At 33.5% G+C, this 19,943-nt stretch overlaps 3 protein-coding genes and 1 long non-coding RNA gene across 8 annotated transcripts; all 4 read left to right on the top strand.

Moving 5' to 3' along the window:
• Nucleotides 1-369: 369 nt before the first annotated feature.
• On the top strand, nucleotides 370-5,035 carry LOC141683527 (uncharacterized). Its single transcript, XM_074488265.1, has 3 exons — nucleotides 370-1,636; nucleotides 2,412-2,579; nucleotides 4,105-5,035. The coding sequence occupies exons 1-3, from the start codon at nucleotides 446-448 to the stop codon at nucleotides 4,882-4,884; spliced, it is 2,139 nt and encodes a 712-aa protein (XP_074344366.1). The 5' UTR covers nucleotides 370-445; the 3' UTR covers nucleotides 4,885-5,035.
• A 476-nt stretch (nucleotides 5,036-5,511) lies between these two features.
• Nucleotides 5,512-7,240, top strand: LOC141686944 (protein JINGUBANG-like). The gene has a single exon (XM_074492056.1). The coding sequence runs from the start codon at nucleotides 5,712-5,714 to the stop codon at nucleotides 7,107-7,109; it is 1,398 nt and encodes a 465-aa protein (XP_074348157.1). The 5' UTR covers nucleotides 5,512-5,711; the 3' UTR covers nucleotides 7,110-7,240.
• Nucleotides 7,241-7,758: 518 nt separating this feature from the next.
• On the top strand, nucleotides 7,759-9,532 carry LOC141686996 (GDSL esterase/lipase At2g23540-like). The gene is made up of 5 exons (XM_074492126.1): nucleotides 7,759-8,130; nucleotides 8,229-8,359; nucleotides 8,453-8,701; nucleotides 8,781-9,036; nucleotides 9,113-9,532. Exons 1-5 carry the CDS (start codon nucleotides 7,866-7,868, stop codon nucleotides 9,331-9,333), a joined length of 1,122 nt encoding a protein of 373 aa, XP_074348227.1. The 5' UTR covers nucleotides 7,759-7,865; the 3' UTR covers nucleotides 9,334-9,532.
• Nucleotides 9,533-12,622: 3,090 nt separating this feature from the next.
• LOC141684254 (uncharacterized) lies at nucleotides 12,623-16,028 on the top strand. Of its 5 annotated transcripts, none has more exons than XR_012560597.1 (5): nucleotides 12,623-12,757; nucleotides 13,014-13,131; nucleotides 15,023-15,093; nucleotides 15,329-15,448; nucleotides 15,814-16,028. It is a non-coding gene; the product is annotated as an uncharacterized LOC141684254 (long non-coding RNA). The 5 variants fall into 5 exon arrangements; XR_012560596.1 differs by having other exon boundaries at nucleotides 15,018-15,093; XR_012560599.1 differs by having other exon boundaries at nucleotides 12,995-13,131.
• The last annotated feature ends 3,915 nt before the right edge of the window (nucleotides 16,029-19,943 follow it).

Below are 19,943 nucleotides of genomic sequence, written 5' to 3'. Positions count from 1 at the left end.
AGTTGGATCAATTGGTTAAAGAGAAATTATCTTTTTAGTTGTATGTTCCAATCACACGGAAGGAAGGAAAATTTATGATTATGTACAGAGGTATTTATCTTGGTTCACGTGGTTGTATGCAAAATTTCGTATTATTATTAAAAAAATTGTTAACTACTCATGTGACAAATCATATTTGATAAAACAATTTGTGGAGTTTTTTTAAAAATTTCAAGCCTTTTCCTTTTTAAAATCCTGATATAATATCCCAAAATTTGAAAATCTGGATAAAATACTCAGGATTTTAATGAATTATTAAGATTCCAAATTAAACAATATCTAAATTTTCAATATCCAAAAAAATCTGTCAAAATTGAAAATTCTAATTCAATAGCAGAGTCTTTAAAGAGAGAGGGATAAACATTTCAGCATTTGACTGGGGCTAGGGTTTGAGAAGAGAAGCGAAATGAATAGCGAGTCAGAGAGGAGGAAGAAGAAAGCCAGACTCAAAATCGAACTTGATCATGAATACGAAGATGATTACGAAGGAGAAGATGATCGATACCAAGGAGAAGATAGACTCAGCACTTTACCTGATGAATTGCTTCATCGAATTCTCAAATTTGTTGATACAAAATTGAGTGTTTCAACCAGCGCTCTTTCGAAACGGTGGAAGCCTGTATGGACTACTCTCCCTTTTCTTAAATTTGAATGGGATCAACGCTTTTCTGCTGCCAACACCAGTAATTTAGCCCGTCATGTTTTGAAACATCGAAACCATGAATCTCAGATTTCGCGTTTGGAGATGACTTTGTTACCTGCAGGTTTAATTGCTAAGTTTGTCGATTATGCTATTTTGCATCGTGTTAAGTGTTTAAATGTTCAGTTTCGAACGGATCATAAGCCGTTTAGTTTATCAATTTTTAATTCTAGTACTATTAGGGAACTTGAATTGCATATGAAAGCTGATGATGATATGTCGGAATTTAACTGTTGGAATTTATGGGATTTACCTGCGTTATCAACTCTGCGCTTGATACGCTTGACAGGCTACTTTTATTATGAATCTCAGGGAATTGAGTTATCGGTACAAAATTTCACTTGCTTACCTTCCTTGAGAAATCTGTTGCTTGAAAGTTGGGATTTACTGTCCTCTGCTTTTAGTCTACCTGAATTAACGACTCTTGTTCTGCGTAAGTGCAAATTGCCCACTAATGTTTGGAATTTGCCAGCTCTAAAAACTCTAACTCTTGATGATATATCATTTCGCGACAATATGAAGGAATATTTTACTGCACTTGTCAATCTACAGAATCTCAAACTAATTTACAACAGCGGATATATACATGCTTGTTCTATACATTGTCCTAAATTGGTGAACCTGGAGATTGAGACCCGGTACAATGAGTACAAAGGGATTCCTGACAGTACGATTGTGGTGTTTGCTCCAGAACTCAGTACTTTCACTTCTGTTGGTATCTTTCCGATCACATTTGAAGATTCTAAGTTGGACATTGTAAATGTAAAACTGCGGGGTTGGATAGATGACAAGAACTTCTCTCGGGAGAAGTTGAAAGAATGTTATCAACAATTTACAGTTATGCTGCCAAAACTTGGTAGTGCCAAGATTCTTTATCTTGATTTGGAGACCATTGAGGTATCAAAATTTTCATTTAGTAAATATGACGTAGTCACCCTTTGTTTCCTTCTCTCAATTTATATGGCTTTGGTAAATCTAATTTTTTTTAACATGTATCGTACATCTTTAGCAAATTTAGTTATTCATTGGTAAGCTGTCCCACCCTCCCTAGTTCTTGTGTAATATGATCAGTCAAGTAATCATATTACCTTGTTCGTGTCCAAGAGACTTTGTGTTTAGGATTTTTAAGTTGGAAGTTTAGGAGGTATGAACTGAAAAATAGCTCTAAGAGACTCCTGGTACCTATTAAGAAGCTTCCCTTTGCTCTTCATGTTTAAGGAGTCTTCTCCCACTCCCAAGACATATTTAATAATAAATTAAATAGAAAACTCTCTTTAATGGTTTTGAAATGGTGAGCATCATTGTTCCATACCAAGTTTACAATCAAAATTGGACACGCATTTAGGCTATTTTGTTTGATGAAAACAAGTGTACATTTTGTCCTTTTTGAATTTATGCGGTTTACGGAGTTGCCCTTGTTTTACTTGCCCTTGCGGAAAGTGATTATGCCCCCTTGTCATGAGAAGGCTTCTCGTGAATCTTGCTTTCTGCAAAATATGAAACCCTGGGAAAGAAATACATAGCCCAATGAATTATTACATTCTTTTTTATGTTGTTTGACTTTAAATTACATATGTAAATTACAATTCATTCGACCGATGTTGTCTAAATAACTCTTTGTTATTTTATTATCGATGTTGTATATATAACTCTATATTTTATTATTTCGTAGGCACTTCTCTCGATTTTCGACTTTCTTTTAGGTTTCCCTTCTCCATTTTATGACTTGAAATATGTAAAGCTGCCGTGTGGATGTAACGAGGGAAGTATATCTAGTACTCTGAAAAGCTACTTACTTGGTGGCTCGCCAACAGCCACCATTGTCGCAGCACTGCCCCAGGTAATCATAATATTGATTATCCTTCTTGCTAACTTGATACATTCATTGTCTTTTTTCTTGTAGGCGTAAACAGTGTGTGTAGGCTGTAGCCTTTATATAGTAATACTCGATATTTTTTCTTCACATTAACTTCTATTGATGGGTGAGCATGAGCATAGAATGGTGGATCTACATGTTTTGATTATCAAGTTTCTGTAAAAGGAAATGAAGTTTTGTTTATTTGTGCCACTAATTCCAACAAACTTCCTCAGAAAAAAGTTGTATTTCATTTGATTAGCTTCTGGTATTATTATGAGTAAGCCTTAGCTTCAAATTAATGTACCTGTGAACAAATAGGTTTAGTGAAAACAATTATACTAGAAAAGTGGATAAGATAAACAATTGAAATGTATGAACTTAGGCATCAAACATTGTTTCCAGCTACTTCATGTCCATGTATATCTTAATAACAATTAGGTATTTGACAAATTCTTATCTCTTTTAGATTGAGGTCAAATTTTATTCACCTATTGGTCATGTATGCACACATACGAAAACAAAAGCGATTGAAAATTTCTTTTAGTTTAGGCCTAATTTGCAGTTACTTTGGGAACTTGCACTTCATGGATTTACATCAGATAGTTCCATGGATAATGAAATTACTATGTTTGGTTTGACATATGTAGCTTAAGTTACTTTGCTAATTTTGGGAACACTATGTAACTTGTGGGGACCACGGGGTACCTGGGTAACTAAGTTCCTCTGTTTTGGTGTAAATATAAGTACCTGGGAACTTGAATTTACTTTCTCTAACTGAAAATCTGTTGAACCAAACACATGGTCTAATTTGAGTTCCAGGGAAGTTGTAGTTGCATGGCTGGGTTATATCGAAACAAACAAGGCCTTAAAATATGAACTTGCAAATACATAAAACCATAATACTTTTACAAGGCATACTTTGATCTGAACGTTATTTATAGGAGATATTTCGTATCCTTACAATTTTGAGCTTTAATTGTTTGGGCCCTAATTATGGCTATTGATTTTCTTTTGTTTCATATTTACCAATGTTTTAGAGTATGGATTTAGCTGTGTCTGTATGTACCACAGAAGCTCACACATACAAACGCACATTTAGATATTAAAATTTGAATTAACGTAAACTTAGAACTAATTTCAATCATAGAAGAAGAGGAAGATGGAGGCAGTGGAGTCAAAATAAAAGGAGTACTAAAATGGAGAGGGTCGGCACAAGAATCTCTTGGGTTAGGTTAGAGCCGGAAAAACAATCTTTGAGTTCAGCTACCATATTTTTTCGCATCAACTATTAAAATGGAGAGTATGGTTTGAGTATTAAATATTTTTCGCATCAACTATTGACGTAATACCATCTTGCTAGGTGTTCTTGCTGTTATAAAACGAACGGCTGACTGTGGAAATTTTTAGCTAAAATATTCTTGTTTCACTTCATAGAAAAAGTTGACTATGGTAACTTCTCAGTCAGAATGTTTCTCTAAACTTTCTGGGTTTTTTTTTATTTTTCCAGAACACGACTCCTTATACAGTGGTGGCTACTGTAAAAGCTCCAAATGTGGTGCTACGAGAGCCCTTGGGAGTTTCTACCAAGGTGTTGGTTAATTGTCAACATATACATAGAACTGTGAGCGTTGACACTGCAGACACAGGAATGCAAGAAGAGCCCGTGGGGCAGGATTCCTTATCAGATGTTGACAGGGTTAGACAAATTCGTTCTCCAGTTGAAAGGACAGGCAATGATCGGGTAAGTTTTGCTGGGGGTAATAGTGAGTTTGGGTTATGGCGGGGGCATGAGGTTAACTGCGAGTTTGTATGCCTGCTCGATCTCATTATGGATAAATACCCGGAAACCTTTGAGCACTTTACTACCAAAAACAAGAAATTTTGTTCAGTTAAGCTGAATACGTTGTGCACCTTAGTGAATGACTTTACCAGAATCTCCATGACTGATGTTGATGCGGAGATGATTGCGGAGTACAGGGATGCATTTGCAGAGTTGCAGAAATTCGGATTTAATGTGAGTTGGCTTGTGAGCCGTTTGATCTATATAGAACAAGTGCGGTTTTCACGGCCCCTACTTTCAGAGCTTCATGAAATTGACTCTCATATTGCCGATGCCAAAAGTAAGTTACAAGAGTTTCAGGTTCATATTGATGATACTAAAACTAAATTAAGGGATTTAGAAACACTTCGTGCTGAAAAGATGCAAGAGATTCAGATTGCTTCTGGAACTATGGTTACAAACCTTGTTGTTGGCTACATAGGAGATGATCTCTTTTCAAGTCCTTAGTATTGAACTGTTCTCGTAGACTTTTTATTGAATTATTATCGTTTTTGAATTCCTAAAAATTGTCATGGAATGTTTGTATGATTTTTTGGCATCTTGTAAGATGTTTTACTTTCAAATAAGAATTTTCATGGATATGTTTTTTTTTGCTAAATATTCATGCATGTGTTATTGTGTTTTGCTAAACTGTAATTGTTGCATTACTTTCCCCACACTTTCTTCAGTTTCCAACTTGCGCTCCATTCTGTTACTCCAAGTCTGTTACTCTAATTACTCTAATTGTTGCATCTGAGTAGCTACTTGCTTGCCCTTTGCCATAGAAACTGAATGACCCCTTTAACCCGGTTCCTTTATTGTCTAATACGATTTATAATCCAAACAAGAAACCAAAATTAACCCAATACGCTTGAATTTAGCCGAGACAAAACATGTACCCTAAATTCATGCAGCTCCACAGAGCACCAAATTTCTTTAAAGCTTCCTATTATTTTGTGTTGCCACTAAAATTATCTAAAAAACTAATGCTTTGTATTACACATTTTGTTTCCTCTTCTCTGAAACTCATATTCTTCACTCTTAATTTTCCTCAAATTCATTGTACTCTGCATTTATTACTATATACTTCTGATCAAAATCTACAGCAAGTTCTTCAACAGATAATTAGATACATGCATGTAATTACATTTTCTTGAATGTTATTTAGCTACATTGCACACACAATCCATTCATCAACATATTGTTCAGAGGTGTTTTTTGGCCAAGTTATATTTTGTTTACAAAAAAAAAGAACACAAAATTTCTGCCTGTGTGACTAGTGAAAATTTGCAAGGATGCAAAACTCAGTTCAAGGCAGAAAAGGCTATGACAGAATGATCAAGGTAGATTCGACAGACGAAGAATTAGAATATTCATTTCGAATAAGCAACACCATGCATGATAGTGCTAATGATGCAAATCATTCGAATGAAGAAGTTACTTCTCCATTATCTGTTGATATTCATACATCTTCTTCATCACCTCCATCTACAACAACACCACCTTGGGATAAGTCATTGGCCACATCACCAATATCGAAATCTCCGTGGTCATCTCATGTTGAAGAATCTTCGAGTAGTCAAGAAGAAAGTTATAAATACACAGGCCTGATGGGGTCGCTCGTTCGCGAAGAAGGCCACATTTATTCATTGGCAGCAACAGGGGATTTGTTGTATACAGGATCTGACAGCAAGAACATTAGGGTGTGGAAAAATCAGAAGGAGTATTCGGGGTTTAAATCAAATAGTGGACTTGTTAAGGCGATTATTATTGCTGGTGAAAAGATTTTTACCGGTCATCAAGATGGTAAAATTCGTCTCTGGAAAGTGTCTTCCAAGAATCCAAGTATTCACAAACGAGTGGGATCTTTACCCACATTTAGAGCTGTGTTTAAAAGCTCGATGAATCCGAGTAGCTACAGGAGAAGCCGGAATGTGATATGGCTAAAACATTTCGATGCCATTTCGTCCCTTAGCTTGAATGAGGATAAAACACTTTTGTATTCAGCATCGTGGGACAGAACAATTAAAGTTTGGAGAGTTTCTAATTCAAAATGCTTGGAATCTGTTAATGCTCATGAAGATGCTGTCAACTCCGTGGTTGCAGGCTTTGATGGGCTCGTATTTACAGGATCAGCTGATGGAACTGTCAAAGTTTGGCGTCGGGAATTACAAGGAAAAGGCACCAAGCATTTTTTCTCACAGACATTGTTGAAACAAGAATGTGCCGTGACAGCATTGGCAGTGGATCCTCTGGCTTCATTTTTATATTGTGGATCATCAGACGGTGTTGTTAATTTTTGGGAACGTGCAAGCCTTTTGTCACACGGGGGAGTATTAAGGGGCCATAAGCTTGCAGTTCTGTGTTTAGCATCATCCAGTAACCTGATATTTAGTGGATCAGCTGATACAAATATATGTGTTTGGACTAGAGATGCAGAAGGCAAGCATTCATGCTTGTCTGTGTTAAGTGGTCATACTGGACCAGTGAAATGTTTAGCGGTTGAAGATGATAAAGAACAGCAAGTTGGTGGTGATAGGCGGTGGGTTGTTTACAGTGGGAGCTTGGATAAGTCGGTGAAGATCTGGAGGGTGTCAGCGAATATGGCTCCTATACAAACTCCCCAGCAAAAAGATCAACCACCATTCGTTCCGTCTGTTCAACACTTTAGCAAAAGCAGTCAAAAGAACTAGTTTGTAAGAAGGAAAATATCAATGCAGATGCTCCTAAAAGGCTATAAGTGAAGTCGTGTCATCTGATATATGTCCAGAAGTTGTAACTGTACATTGTAATGATCCACCTGAAACCCACAATTATTATGCGTGTTGTAATTTTGTCTTGGTTAATGTTCTGCAACAAACGGAAGTCCATTTGATCTTTTGAATACCACCTTATTGATATCATTTGAGGGGATGAGCGATGATGTTGTAGATTAACGCGAAATGAGCTTGTAGTGTGAGACTGTAAGATAGGTAGTACTTGCAGAAACTTTGTTCTCAGATGAAGAACGATAAATTCTTAGATATGTCCTTTTTATTTTGTGGTTATTTTCTCATTTTTAATTTTACTATTAGTGCACACATGATATGTGTCACTCTTACTGCATAAATAAACTACTCCTGGAAGCCAAAGGCTAAATACATAAAATCTTGGTGGCAAGAATTTGTACTGCAGAACTAAATATTTTCACTTCACATATTCTGCATAAATATCTCAAGGGTTCTTTAAAACATAAGCTGTTATAAATAGAATCAAGATATATCTTGAGTGAAGCAGTAGGCTTTAGCTTGTTATGTAATATATTAGTTTCTCTTAGCCTATGCATGTTTTGACATATACTACACATTATTAGTGTTGCTGACCTACCTTTCTTTAAATTCCTGAATTAATTTATACATAGTACTAACTTCCATGGATTCCAAATCCATTAGTTGTCGGAGTTAGAAGCCATGGCCACGGACAACTGTAACATTGCAGCTTCAGTAATTTTTTTGACAATTATTTATCTGGGCCTATTTGGGAAGGGAAATGATGAGGAACTCGAAAATGGAGCTTTATTCATTTTCGGTGATTCTTTGGTGGATGCAGGAAACAATAACTATCTGCCTACATTGTCTAAGGCTAATGTCAGACCAAATGGTATTGATTTCAAAGCATCCGGTGGAAATCCCACTGGCCGGTTCACCAATGGAAGAACCATCGGAGATATTGTTGGTAAGCCCATCTTACATACTACTGATATTTACATTTGGCTTCATCTACTTGGATATTATTGAGATTGTTTCTTTTTCTTCAATATCTATATACTTCAGGGGAAAATCTAGGGCTACCATACTATCCTGTGCCATTTCTGGAACCAAATTTTACCAGCAAAAATATATTGCATGGAGTAAATTATGCATCAGGAGGTGGTGGAATTTTGAATGCCACTGGATCTATATTTGTAAGCTTATACTTGTAACTCCATCATGTAAACTTGTAAAAATTACATCCAAGATTATACGATATATATTGCTAAAAATATTTGATTTTGCAGATAAAAAGGCTTTCAATGGATACCCAAATTGATTATTTCAACATTACCAGGAAGCATATTGATGAACTGTTGGGTACAACCCAAGCTAGAGAATTCATTATGAAAAAATCCATGTTCCCAATTGTAGTTGGTTCAAACGATATTCTCAACAATTATCTACTTCCGATCCTCTCAGCAGGCGAAAGAAAAGTAATAAGCCCAGATGCTTTCATAGCTAAACTTCATATTAAATTTTACCAACAACTTAGTGTGAGTACTACTGAAAATTTCCCAGCTTTCTAATATTTTGATCATTGAATCTGCTTTACATATCTGGTTTTTGTAACAGAGACTTTACCAGTTAGACGCAAGAAAGTTTATAATCGGGAACATCGCCCCACTAGGTTGCATCCCTTACCAGAAGACATTAAATCAGTTAGGTGAACTTCAGTGTGTGGGATTACCAAACAAAATGGCCCGTCACTACAATGCCGGATTAAAAACCCTTGTGCTTGACCTAAACAAAACTCTCCATGGAGCAACATTTGTTCTTGCAAATGTGTACGATCTAGTTATGGAAGTCATAACAAACCATGAAAAATATGGTAGGCATAATATTTTTTTATTGATAAAAGGACTTTGTAAGAAGAATCATAAAAATCAAATGAAGCAAATTTGCAGGTTTTGAAAGTGCAGGCAGCGCATGTTGCGGAAATGGTCAGCTTGGGGGAATCATGCCTTGCAGACCAGGGTCTAGCATGTGTTTGGATCGCGACAAGTATGTGTTCTGGGATCCTTACCACCCTAGTGAGGCTGCCAATCTTATTATTGCCAATCAATTGCTTGACGGAGACGGCAATTATACTTTTCCCATGAATATCAGGAAACTTAGAGATCTCTAGTCAACTGCAATATCTTTTGGTTGCATACATGTACATTTCAGGCTACACTTTGCTTTCTATGAAAATTTTGTTTACTTCTTCTCTCGTCCCCATCTCTATGCTTTTTATCCAACACCTCCTGTCGTTGCAGCCGACGCTGATCCTCCAATTATATTCGGATGGGTCACCACTCACTACCATATTTTATCAATACATCTTTATATTTTTTTAATTTTCAGGTACACTTTCATATATATTTTAACGGTAACAAAAGGTGAAATTTTGTTTCCAGATCCTCCCCTAATTGCAGCCATTTCAAAAATACTCTATTGCTGGTTGGTCCTTGTTGTACCATATATAGGGCTCAGTAAAAAACTGAAAAAAAAAACCGAAACCTGTAAAATTCGTAAAAAACCCAAACCGATTTGAAATCAAAAAGTTTAAAAACCGATCCGATTCAAGAAAAACAAAACCAAATTGATTATTTAAATACATATATATATATAAGTATTTAGAATTAACAAATACATATATATATATAAAAAATCAAATTAATTAACATTCAGGCAATAGAAATAGTATACAGTTAGTATTAGACCTTTTACAAAAAATAGAGACCGGACTATTGGGTCTTACAAAATATTAACAAGTCCAATAACATTGTTTAGTTACTACTTTAAAGCATTGTTTATTTAAACTATAGTGAAAGCTTGGCGATGGTTGTCGGTCCATGCCTGTATATTGCTTTTGCATTTCTACAGGCTTGAAGATATTCCCGTCCTATTTCCGTTATTGCTTCTAATTAATGTTTCCATGTAAAATTGTAAATAGGTGGGCACAAATATATGTAAAGAAAGTTAATTGGATCATATGTGAATCAATTTACTGTTTATTTATTTAGTTTTGTTTTTTATCATTTAATATATTTTTTTAACCGGTTTTACAATTGAAACTGAACCGATATAAACTGATCTAGAGTTTTTAAAACTAAAACCGATTCATGGATCAGTTGTGATTACGGTTTTTAATTTTAAAAACTGAAGACTTCCGATTCAGATTTCGATTTTATCTAAAACCGTTCTAAGATTTATTCCCCTAAACATATATGTCAAGGGTCGCTGCTCTAAAACATGTACACTAGGGTTTTTTTGCGTAAGAAGGGCTAAAAGTAAAACACATATAGGCTATAAGTGAAGATCACCTAATTTATTTATTTGATAATTTGGAATAGCATTACTTTCAAATCTCATTTTTATGATAAAATTAAGGTATTTTTTTAAAAATGACATATTTTTTTAGAAATATTTCAAAAATATTGTCATTTTTAAACTTATTTGTTATTTTTTAATTTATTTTCAAAAGTACATTTTTTTAAAATTTAATTTTCAAAAATACAATTTGTAATCCTTCAAAACGTTTATTTTATTTTTCATTAAAGTTTATTTTAAGATTGTAAATTTGAAAGGCAACAAATGCAATTTTGAAATCAATCTTTTCAAAATTGGAAATTAAGTTACATAACAGGTTGCACAGCAAACCGTTTTTCTAAAATGAAACTTTTAATTCTTTTCCTACACTAAATCAATTATTTTTTTCATTTAACTTCACCTTTTTCTAGTGTGATTATTCTTTTTATTTCAAAAGAAAATAATATTGTACGAATAAATAAGGAACAAATTTATATAACTGTTAGGTTAAATAAAAATAAACCATATTAAAGGATTATAACAAATACATACACAATAAATAAATGTGAACTGCATTATTTTAAAGTAAAAATACCATTAAATTTAGAAAAAAATATCCAAAATACTATGTTTTAAACCTATTTAAAAAATACCGTAGATTCTTAACATTTAAAATGGAGAGCTCGACACACATTTTAAAACTCTTATCTATTATAGTTCCATAACTTATTTTTAAGATTTTCTTTTTTTAATAAAATTTTGAACATTAAATTTTTGTTCAAACTGAAAAAGTTTTTAAAATAATTTATGTAACTATGGTAGAAAGAGTTTTAAAATACGTGCCGAACACTCAATTTCAAATGTTAAGAATTCATTGGTACGCAGGGAGTAACATTTTTGAAGTTATTTTCAAAAATACAATTTTTTATATAAAATTATAAATAATAAAGATCAAGGTATAATAAGAGTAAAGTTAACTAGTTTGCAAATTTTCAGGAACGTTATTTAATATTTAGTTAAGTTAATAAATAAATAAATTTAAATTTGTAGGATTGAAAAATAAATCTGTTTTTATGTAGAGTATAAAATTTTCATAAATCATTAAATTTATTTTGAAAATAAATAGTTATGCAGAAATTGAACTAAATTTCTCTGCTTTAGCTAAGTAGAATTTCTGAGTATTAAATTTATCAGAGAGTTTTAATAGTAATATTTGAAAAGGAATTTTTTTTACCCGAATTATAGGTTTATAGCCCACCTTAGCCCACATGTAAGAGCAAGTACAAAGCAGGCACCGGGTGAGTTGACGGAGAGAGAGAACGAGTCAGGCTTTGCATCTATATTAGGGATTTCACTAAACGTCCGCACCAGCAAACAGGAAAATTATGTTGTGCCTTTGTAGGAAGAAATTAAGTAATGAATGATTTTTTTTTATTCAAACATGGTGAGATGTAAATGTATATCGATCTATGTTAGTCGGGAAAATGAGTAAAAGTTTCATCCTAAATTTGCATATCAATAATTAAAATTTTATTGTTCTTGTAAGTTGCCACACTACTGAAAATTAAGCTACTGGATAGAAAAAGATCACATAAATTTGAAATGAACGTGTACGTACGATGGCAGCCACCAGAGAACTCCACCATGATTTTGTTTTTGCGACAATCACCTAAAAATCCGCCATTTTTAATGCAATATAATTCATTAGGTCATAAGTGATCTACAAGTGTTACAGGCAGCATTACAATAGGTAAGAAATTTTTGTTCTATTGTAAAATCTCTTAATTAATGTTACAATAGCAATAAACTAGTGTTGCACAGAAATACCGGTATTGCATATCATGTAACACTTGTTGTTACATTAGTTACTTTTTTATTTTTTAAAATATTAAAGTGAAAATATTATTATAGATTACTATTAAAATTATTTTGTGGTTCTTTTAGTGAATAAAAAATATAACATATAATATAATTCAAATTTTATAATTTCTTGTACATAAATACAAAGATATATTTATTTTATATAATAAATAATAATTAAATAATTAAAATAAAAAATTATGCACCATTCCCTAAGTGAAATATTTGGGCGGTATTTTTCCCCCCAAATGAAAAGACACTTATATACCTTCCCAGAGAAAATACTTCGGAAAAATCTCTCTCAACCCGCTCTCAAACACTCTCTCTCAATCCCCTCTCTTTGCTCCGTCTCTCTTCAAACAGCGTCTCAAAAGTAAGATCGGCCATCCTTGTTCTCGGTGTGTACACCCTCTCTCTCCCTCCTTGACTGAATACAAAAACAGTTACAAACTTTTCATTCTTCAATCTTGTTAGACTTCTCATTATTATTTTTTTATTTGATTTGGAGGTTATATTTAGGGTTTTGTATTTCTTAGCATCTTTTTCCCTCCGTTTTGATTAGTAATTTATTTATATTTGACTAATTAGGGTGTTTGAGTAATTAGGTTACTAACTATGATTTTTTGAATGATTAGGCGTCTCAATTGATTTCAGGTACTGAAAATTTGATGAAAAGACAAAAACTCGAGGTATACAGTTTTGGGATTGGGCTACTTTGCTTCCTTTCCATGGGATGATGCCTGTACAATCTATTTTTGTTGTCTCAGGAAAGGTAAGCTTCATTTAAATTGAACACTTCAGTCTTTGAATTAATGAGAATATGCGTGAATAGATACATAAATCTATGCCCGACACTTCACCCAATTTTTTAAAAAATATAGAATTTTTATGTCTTTTGCTTGCTTTTCTTATTTTTTTCAAAAATTTGGTAGAACGAACGACCACCACCGCCACAAATCTGTCTACCTGCGCTTACGCATCTCATAAACCACTGTTGGGCGTTTCCTAACACTAGTTGGATTGGTTTTCATTTATATGCATTTATATCTTTTATTTTGATATGAATATTTGTGCCCTTTTAATTAGATATCTCTTTGTAGCTTTAATTTTATAAAAGTGTTACTTGTTGCCGTATACTATTGTTCATGCTTTAGAGAAAATAAAATATTCTAGTTCGGACATCCATCGAGAGAAATTTAATAAAAAATATCACTTCACCGGTCAATTCACAGCTGAACTTATTGCTATAAATCATACTAATCTCATCATTAGCATGTACATTCTAGCCTCTAGGTAATAGCTGGAAGGTAGTACTTAACTCAATTTGTTTGCTATTACTAAATATATTTATTGACAAGATACATCTTTAACTATAAGTTCTGTTTTTTGTTTTTAAACATTGTAGCAAGGATACTCTTGGACAGTATGGGAGTCATACACCCTTTAAATAGCAAACATTGTAATTTTCCTTTTTCTCACTAGTGCACACCTTTTAGCCTAAATTATATAACATCTAACTCGGTTATTATTATTTTCCATTTTTAGTTGTGTAATAAAGAATTTACTATTTACTATGGCAAGGTTGGATAATGTGAAGAACTTAACATGATTTCTTGAGTGGTATGCTAAAACTCCCAAGCTACATATCCGGGAGATGTATACCCAAAGTCATTTTATGTTTTTAATGAAAAGTTTATGACCTTATATTACTAACAATATATTTGTTTTCATAGATATCGCTGACAATAATTTTTTCTTTCTTTATTATTTTATTATATTTTTGGTGAGTAATGCTCACTCAAATCTGAAATGCATGTTAGATGTGTGAATTTTTAACCGTTATTTCAAGAGCTTTTGATATGTCATTTACAGATTTCATTAATTTTTGAAAGCAGGATTTAGTCTCTAATAACATTAGTTAGTTTCTTGTTAATTTATAAATAGATATATTTTTTATTTGAGTTGAGGTGTCTATACAATTTTGTTCTTTTAAACATAATATAAATAAAAAAATTTGTAATGTATTGTTTAATAATAACAATGCAATTTTTTTAAAACTATTTGACGATAACATAAATTGCATGAGAAAAAATGTCACACTTCAAATTTTGTTGCCAGTGTTTTAACTGTTTAAGTTGCATTATTTCAAGGATAACACCTGATTGATTCTTCTGGGCTAATTGTTGTGGTGTTCTGAACTGCCTCACTTTTTTTATGCGGGAGGAGAAAATACAAAACATACAAAACAGGGTCATGTATAATTTGTTATACAGCACTCCTTATCATTCATTATCTCTCATATAATCTCATACTACAACTTCGTTAACTAAATGCATGTAAACCAAAGAATTCCCTGGCCAATCGACTGTATGTAAGGTTAGTGTCTAACTTTTGTCTACTGTGTTTTCTTGCAAAAAATTAATAAATTTGTTTGATTATACCTTAATTTATTCTTTTATTTGTGGCAATATTGTAGTAGTGGAATGAATGGATTGATTTTTTGGTGCGAGTGGAATGGATGTAGAATTATAGTTCCTTCCTGTGTTCATGAACTACTAGACATTAGTAATAAATGTGTTCTGTACGTTCTTGGATTGTGGTTACTAAACCAAACACTAACATTTTTTTATTTCTGAATTTTTTATTTTTACTGGATAGTAAAGTATCATTTTTTAACCTGGCACCTCATCAACACCTTAACTTTCCTCCTAAAGGGGTAGCCACGCCCGAAAAGGTATGTGCATCATAAATTTTTGTGAATAATTTTTGGTAATCTCTGTAAATCAAAGTGATGTATTTGATAATATAAGCTCTTTTTGACTAAAACCAAATTGAACATTTAACTAATCTGATGGGTCTTTTAGATATATAAGTTTCACGCGGTTACGCTAATCTATTATTTTAAGTAGCAACTTCTTAGTTCTGAAGAGTTCAAGCTTAACTTGTAGAAGTAAATCTTTTTTCTACAGATTTTAAAATTGTTCAACATAAAGTCGTTGGTTGTTCTATGGCATGATGATGATACTCGTCGGCGTTAACAAAGCCGAGATCGGTAATTATAAACATTGGCTTATACACTCTCCCTATACGTAAGTTCCTTATATATAGCCATCTGCTTTTATGCCACAATTACCAGAGTCAGGTTTTATAAAGAGATTTCAACCCCACATATTATACTTTACATTATTGAATTGACATGTCAACCTTGTGCTAATTCGGCTTGCAGGTACAAGTTTACAAACCATCAGTTTTTTTCATTAAATTTGGTTTGTTACAACTGAAACATCTACCAATATGAAAAAAGGATGTATTTTGAACTTTTTATACATGAACCTAGACCCACAACAGACTTGTTACAACTTACAACAATGCCTAACCGACACTTAATATTATATTAATTCTTTCTTTTACTTGTTTTTGTTTACCTTTTTCTCGTTCGTATTCCAATGTGCAGATTCAGGGACAAGGTCAAGAATGGCACAATAACAGGACAGAAGCAACATAAAAAGAACTTGGATAGAAAATATTTGTATACGTGGAAAGAAAGTCAAATGCAGCAAAGAAATATGGACGTAGCAAGGCTTTTCTTTTTCTTCTTGTTTTCTTTAAATCATAGAAAACTTATGTAAAACATCTGGATATGTAATTTTACTTGTTGGGTTGTTCTTAGTTATGTTCAAGTAATTTTACTTGTTTTTCTTGTCAATACATAAAATTGCAATGAAATGGAAAGCTAGGCTACTGAGAATAAGATTTAAAAATAATAATAATATATAAAATTAATATACCCCCATTAGTCGTGGGCCTCATTTATGCAATCTTGATCAAAGTATTGTATCACTCATTTTGTGTTACATTTGGGTCTTTTAGTGTTACAGTAGTTGTCTATTGTAACGTTTTCTTCTCTGTTACAATACATCAATGAAGTATTACATTAGGGTGTCTATTATAATGCTCGTATACGTAACACCCCCTGGTGTTACAATAGACCTATTGTAACGCGTTTGGGGCCTATTGTAACACCATTTAGGCATTACAATAGCCCACTTATGGCGTAGTGATTCATACTAGTCGGCGAGAACAATTAAACGTATTGTTAGGCATATATGTGCTACTCTGAACAACTTGGAAGTTTAGAATATGACCAAGCCAGATTTGAAATATTTATAAAGATTTGCTCATTAAATTCCACATAATTTTGAGATAACAATAACAAAATAGCATAACTTGTATATTATTAAAGATAAAATTCCGTTAGATGAGGCTGCATACTCATCTAGCTTTTTGTCGATGCTTTCTCTTTTAACTCCCAACCAAATAAAATGATAGAGTTTGCAACCATAAAACCAGTAAAGACACAATATCACTAAAAACTAAATGATTTGTTGATAAAGTCTACACCTCCAGATCGAGTTATGCCCTCCAGATCGAGTTATGCCCTGCAACCAAGTTAGATAGTGGTGTTAGAATTAATATTAATATAAATATTATTTCTATAGTTTGCTTTAAAAGAAAAATCTAGAAAAATCTTCAAGACTTCTAGAAAAAACTTCAAGACTTTTCAGTTTGTGACTTTTCACTTTGGAGCCTTTTTACCTCCTTGTATTAATGGTGTCTTTTGGCCATTCTTGGAGTTACAAGTTTGAGCTCTTATAAAAGGAGGTCTCCCCCTCATGTTTGCACACACAAAAACAATTTTCCTCTCATATAGATATAAGTATATTTTTGGGCAATGATCAAGAGTGTTTTCAATCTATTTCTTTGTACTACACCAAAGAAATAGAAGTCGTGTAACCTTGGAGGTTGATTGCCAAGAGGCCGTGTGTACGTAGCGGGGCAAATTCAACTTTAGGGCAGTGTTAATTCACGCCACGACTCCTTCATTCTCTCAAGTTCTTTTCGGTTTGCTCTCTTCTTTTCCTACATTCTAAAGTTGAAATTTGTGTTAGCATATATCTTATCTGCCACCATGAATTCCAATACTTTTATTCCTGATATGTCTAAATTAGACCCTTTTGATGGGAAAAATTATAAAATGTGGTCCGATAAGATGGAGTTTTTCTTGAGTCAAATTGGAGTAGATTATTGTCTCACTAAAGACTCAGCCCCTGAAAATTCTGGAAAAGATTTCGAGAAGGATAATAAGACTTGTCGTGGAATGTTATTGCATTATATGACATCTGCTTTATATTTAATCTATAGCAAGTCCTTAAAGGCCAAAGAAATTTGGGATGCTTTAAAAACCAAGTATGGTTCTGATGATTATGGGACTAAGAAATATGCATGTAGTCGTTGGTTAAATTTTCGTATGTCTGATGATAAGCCTGTTCTTCAACAAGTTCATGAGTATGAATATTTATGTGCTGATATTATTGCTGAAGGAATGAAAATTTGTGAAATATTTCAAGCTAATTGTCTTCTTGAAAAATTACCACCATCTTGGCAAACATATGTTCATTCTATGAAGCACAAACAGAAGGACTTCACTCTGCAAGAGTTAGTGTCTCACATCAAGATTGAGGAACAAAATCGAATTCAAACAAATGAAACAACACTTGGTCATTCTTCATTTACTGCTAATCTTGTTGAGTCAAAAGATGCAGGTCATACGAAAGGACCAAAAGGTAAAGGTCCAAATCAGTTCCATGGCACTAAAATGAAAAATAAGAACTTCAAAGGGAGAAGGCAGTTTAAAGGAAATTGCTTCACTTGTGGAAAATTCGGGCATGCCGCAAAGGAGTGTAGGCAAGGAAAGGGACCTGGTTCAAAAACAAAGGAAGACAAATCTCAGACTCAGGCCAATCTCACTGAAGAAATCATAGCTGCTGTTGTATCTGAAGTAAATTTGGTGAGCGATATTTCTGAATGGGTGGTGGATACCGGTGCAACTCGTCATATTTGTTCAAATAAGGATATGTTCCAGGACTATGATAAAGCATCTGATGGAGAATGTGTCTTCATGGGCAACTCAAGCACTGTGAGTATACTTGGAAAGGGAAAGGTTTCTCTTAAACTTACTTCTGGAAAAACTATTGCTTTGCATAATGTTTTGCATGTCCCTGATATTCGTAGAAACCTGATTTCTGGAGCCTTATTGAACAAATCTGGTATTAAATTAACCTTTGAATCTGATAAACTTGTTCTTACTAAAAATGGTGATTTTGTGGGCAAAGGCTTTTGTAATGGTGGGCTGTTTGTACTCGATATTTTGACTGATAATAAAATTGCTACTGCTTCTGCTTATATTGCTGAATCTGTTACCTTATGGCATGCTAGACTGGGTCACGTAAATGTTGCTTCTGTGAAAAGGCTTAAACAACTTAGGCTAATCCCTGAATTCAGCAATACATCTTTTGATAAATGTGAAGTATGTGTTGAAGCAAAGCACCCTAAAAAGGCCTTTAATAAAATCGGAAACCGGTCTTCGACATTGCTTGAATTAATTCACAGTGATTTAGGTGACTTTAAGAACACTATGAGTAGAGGAGGTAAACGTTATTATATTACTTTTGTGGATGACTTTTCACGATTCACCAAGCTCTACTTGTTGAGTTCGAAAGATGAGGCCGAAGAAAAATTTCTTATTTATAAGGCTGAAGTTGAGAAACAATTGAATAAAAATATTAAAAGGTTAAGAACAGATAGGGGTGGTGAATATGATGGAGCAACTCTAAAGAAATTCTGTGAACTTAATGGGATTATTCACGAGGTTACAGCACCATATACGCCTGAACAAAATGGGGTAGCTGAACGAAAAAATAGAACTCTTAAAGATATGATGAATGCTATGCTTATCAGTTCAGGAATGCCTTCTAATATGTGGGGTGAAGCTATTTTATATGCTTGCTATGTGCTTAATCGTGTGCCGCATAAAAAATCTGATAAAACTCCTTATGAATTATGGAAGGGTTTCGCGCCCAACTTGAGTTACCTTAAAGTGTGGGGGTGTTTGGGAAAAATTGGGCTCCCAGATTTTCAAAGAAGTAAAATTGGTCCCAAGACTGTTGATGGTATTTTTGTTGGTTTTAATGGTGGTGCATATAGACTTATTCTTAAAGATGCATATGGTTTTGGTCCATTTAAAGAGTCAAGAGACGTTGAATTTTTTGAGCATATTTTTCCTATGAAAGCTAATGTGCAATCATGTTTAGCATCTGGATCTTCTTCATCAGTGTCACATCATAATATTACATCTACCGATGCAAATCATGAGCCTAGAAGGAGTAAAAGAGCTAGAGTCGAGACTAGCTTTGGACCTGATTTTCTAACTACTTTTTTGACTGAAAAAGAGTTTGTAGGTGAGCAGGAGATAAATGTTTTCATTCTTGAAGAAGACCCTAAAACCTATGAGGAGGCTATGAGATCAATTGATTCTAATTTTTGGCGAGAGGCTATTAATAGTGAAATTGAGTCCATTATGAATAATAATACTTGGGTTTTATGTGATCTTCCTCGAGGTTGTAAAGCACTGGGAAGCAGGTGGATTTTTAAAAAGAAAAATAAATCTGATGGATCAATTGAAAAATACAAAGCCAGGTTAGTGGTTGGTGGACATCGACAAAAGAAAGGTGTTGATTTCTTTGA

Source organism: Apium graveolens, chromosome 9 (genome assembly GCF_009905375.1).
Source record: "Apium graveolens cultivar Ventura chromosome 9, ASM990537v1, whole genome shotgun sequence".
Taxonomy (NCBI): Eukaryota; Viridiplantae; Streptophyta; class Magnoliopsida; order Apiales; family Apiaceae; genus Apium; species Apium graveolens.
Note: the sequence above shows the minus strand (reverse complement) of the source record. Positions and strands in the feature narration are given on the sequence as shown.

Excerpts from the sequence above, each read along its gene's own strand:
- LOC141683527 (XM_074488265.1), top strand. The coding sequence starts at position 446 with ATGAATAGCGAGTCAGAGAGGAGGAAGAAGAAAGCCAGACTCAAAATC. Across the intron at positions 1,637-2,411 it reads TTGATTTGGAGACCATTGAG|GCACTTCTCTCGATTTTCGA; the intron begins GTATCAAAATTT and ends ATTATTTCGTAG. Across the intron at positions 2,580-4,104 it reads TTGTCGCAGCACTGCCCCAG|AACACGACTCCTTATACAGT; the intron begins GTAATCATAATA and ends TTATTTTTCCAG.
- LOC141686944 (XM_074492056.1), top strand. The coding sequence starts at position 5,712 with ATGCAAAACTCAGTTCAAGGCAGAAAAGGCTATGACAGAATGATCAAG.
- LOC141686996 (XM_074492126.1), top strand. The coding sequence starts at position 7,866 with ATGGCCACGGACAACTGTAACATTGCAGCTTCAGTAATTTTTTTGACA. Across the intron at positions 8,131-8,228 it reads AACCATCGGAGATATTGTTG|GGGAAAATCTAGGGCTACCA; the intron begins GTAAGCCCATCT and ends TATATACTTCAG. Across the intron at positions 8,702-8,780 it reads AATTTTACCAACAACTTAGT|AGACTTTACCAGTTAGACGC; the intron begins GTGAGTACTACT and ends TTTTTGTAACAG.